The sequence below is a fragment of the Micropterus dolomieu genome, linkage group LG04, assembly GCF_021292245.1.
Source record: "Micropterus dolomieu isolate WLL.071019.BEF.003 ecotype Adirondacks linkage group LG04, ASM2129224v1, whole genome shotgun sequence".
In the NCBI taxonomy this organism is placed as follows: domain Eukaryota; kingdom Metazoa; phylum Chordata; class Actinopteri; order Centrarchiformes; family Centrarchidae; genus Micropterus; species Micropterus dolomieu.
In genome coordinates, this window is record NC_060153.1 from 19,686,442 (window position 1) to 19,688,839 (window position 2,398).

General features: G+C 45.5%; 1 protein-coding gene and 1 long non-coding RNA gene across 2 annotated transcripts in view; both read right to left on the reverse strand.

Moving 5' to 3' along the window:
- Window positions 1-2,232, reverse strand: part of LOC123969718 (proline-rich receptor-like protein kinase PERK10) — a 6,208-nt gene extending 3,976 nt beyond the window's left edge. The window contains exons 1-2 of the mRNA XM_046047345.1: window positions 2,225-2,232; window positions 1,888-2,041 (exon numbers count right to left, since the gene is read on the reverse strand). Coding sequence (XP_045903301.1) covers window positions 1,888-2,041; window positions 2,225-2,232 — 162 coding nt within the window. The remainder of the gene's footprint in view (window positions 1-1,887; window positions 2,042-2,224) is intronic.
- Window positions 1,236-1,795, reverse strand: LOC123969193. The gene is made up of 2 exons (XR_006824668.1): window positions 1,735-1,795; window positions 1,236-1,388 (listed from the first exon to the last, which is right to left on the reverse strand). It is a non-coding gene; the product is annotated as an uncharacterized LOC123969193 (long non-coding RNA).
- Window positions 2,233-2,398: the final 166 nt, after the last annotated feature.

Consider the following 2,398-nt stretch of genomic DNA (forward strand, 5'->3'; position numbering starts at 1 on the left):
GACGTCGATCCGACTAAATCCCTAGGAGGAGTTCGTTAAAGTACGAAGTGTGTAAATCATCCAAAAATGGCCATAAAATTCAAAATGGCCGACTTCCTGTTGACTTTAGGCTATGGGTTCTTGAGGCTTTTTTGTGCGTCTTGACATGATACATGTCCCCAGAAAATTTCGTAGATGTAGGTTGAACGTGAACGAGGGGCTAATTTTTTCCAATTTTCTAGGTGGCGCTAGCGAGTCATTTTGCAACGCCCATGTGCGAAACTTGTAGAATACGAAATTTTTCACCGGTTCTGACATGTTTGCAAATTTTGGTGAGTTTTCGAGAATGTTTAGGCCATGTCAGTTGAGCCTACTTTGCAGAAAAAAGAAAAAAAAAAAAAAATAATCCGAGCAAATTCAATAGGGACCTCACACGGTCGTGCTCGGGCCCTAATTAAAGCTGCAAGCAACGCTGGATGGGCCCTCGCACATGTAACGCGTCGGGGTGTGAGGAGGCCGTGTTGCAGATTCTGGAGCTCTGCTGGTGTAGCTGTGAATTTGCTACACGCTTCAGGCGCTGCATGGAGGTGTAATACGTCACTTCCTGTGTCCCCTTTGTGGCGCTCTAGAGCACTTGGCGATACGACTATAAATGAATGTGTAGATATGTTTGGGGCGGGACAGTTATCAAGCACATAAAATTTTGGGCAGATGTGAGCACATACTGTTGAGTTTAGGGCATCACTCCTAGAGGCTTTTTGGTACGTCTGGACATTATACGTGTGTCCTATGTGCCACAGAAATTTCATACATGTAGGTGAAACGTGCCACGGGGGCTGCTTTGTTAAAGATCATTTCCTGTTGCCAGCAGGTGGTGCTATGACTTTGAGTAAATATTGGCATATGGATGTTTTCAGGGCAGGACTGTTGTACTTTATTCCAAATTTGGTGCTGATGTGAGCATGTAGACTGAAGTTACGACAACTTCCGTGTCATGGCGAATTCAAAATTGCCGTTTCCCTGTTGGGTTTAGGGCATCCCTCCAAGAGGCTTTTTGGTACGTCTGGACATGATACACGTGCCACAGACATTTCATACTTGAAGATGAAACGTGCCACGGGGGCTGTTTCGTTAAAAGTCCTTTCCTGTTGCCAGCAAGTGGCGCTATGACCATGGGTGAATGTTAGCATGTAGATGTGTTCAGGGCGGGACTCTTATTAAACGTGTAAAATTTCGTAAAGATCTGAGCAGTAAAGTTACAACAAATTCCTGTGTCATGGCGAAGCATGGCTGTCAAGTGTTCTTCTAACTGCGAGGTGTCCACACTTGACAAGGACCAGACTTCGGATTTCACTCAGAATAATTTATTTGAATAATTGAACAGGAGTTGAACAGTATAGGTGAAAAACCTTTAAACACAGAAATAAAAAGCATTTTGAATAAACAGGTATTTCCACAGTAAACACAAGTCAAGGTAAATATTTCAAAACGGTAAGTATATTTAAATTCTATATTATTCTTCACATTTCACCAAACTAATTATGCATTTTAATTAATCTTTAACAAAACAATTTTGGCTTACTATTTAAGCATTCTTTTACACAAATTAGGTAAAAAACCCACACATTTTAACCATATATATCCATGCATTTGAACATAGTTTCTCCCTCTCTTCAACCATGCAGCGACAACTTTAACTCACCCATATTAACACCTAAACAGAAAAAGATTTAAACAACATTCAAGTGAGCTTACCGATAGCCCGTCAAATCAAAAGTCTCATTCCCCGCAGTGGATGTGTGCTGCCCATTCCGTCGTGTCAGTCCCTTTCCACCAGCCAAATGACTGCGTTATATGCTCTCGCTGATTGAAGTGTGTGCGAGCTTCTGATTGCTCAATCTAATTCACCTGGTCGAGGGTGCGCCAGGGCGCGCACGCACGGTCACACGCGGCTGCCGATGCAGAGCGGGGCGGCACGCAGGTGAGACGGCATGCAGGAGGAGGCAGGCACACGGGAGACAGGCGCACCTCTGCCAGATCAGCGCGACACCTCCCACTCGATCTTTACGTGGCGGCGCCCGGAAAGATCGTACTCTCAGGTGGGCTGGTCTCTGACTTGATCCTCCCATGGTATGAGGACCACAAGGCGCCGGACGTCCCGATGCAGTATGGTACTTGATCCAGGATCTGCGGCACCAGGTCTTGAGCTTCTCACAGAGATGCTGGAACTTGGGGAGACTCTCACATGAACATCTCGAACGACACCTCTGAAATCAGGATTTGCTCCGATGACTCTTGCAAGCCTGAACTGCCCTCTCAGTGCATTTTGGTCGCAGAGCCAAACTATGTCTCCACTGGTAACGTTCCTTTCAGCAGTATGCCACTTACTGCGAATGAACAGGTTCGGGCCAGCAAGTTG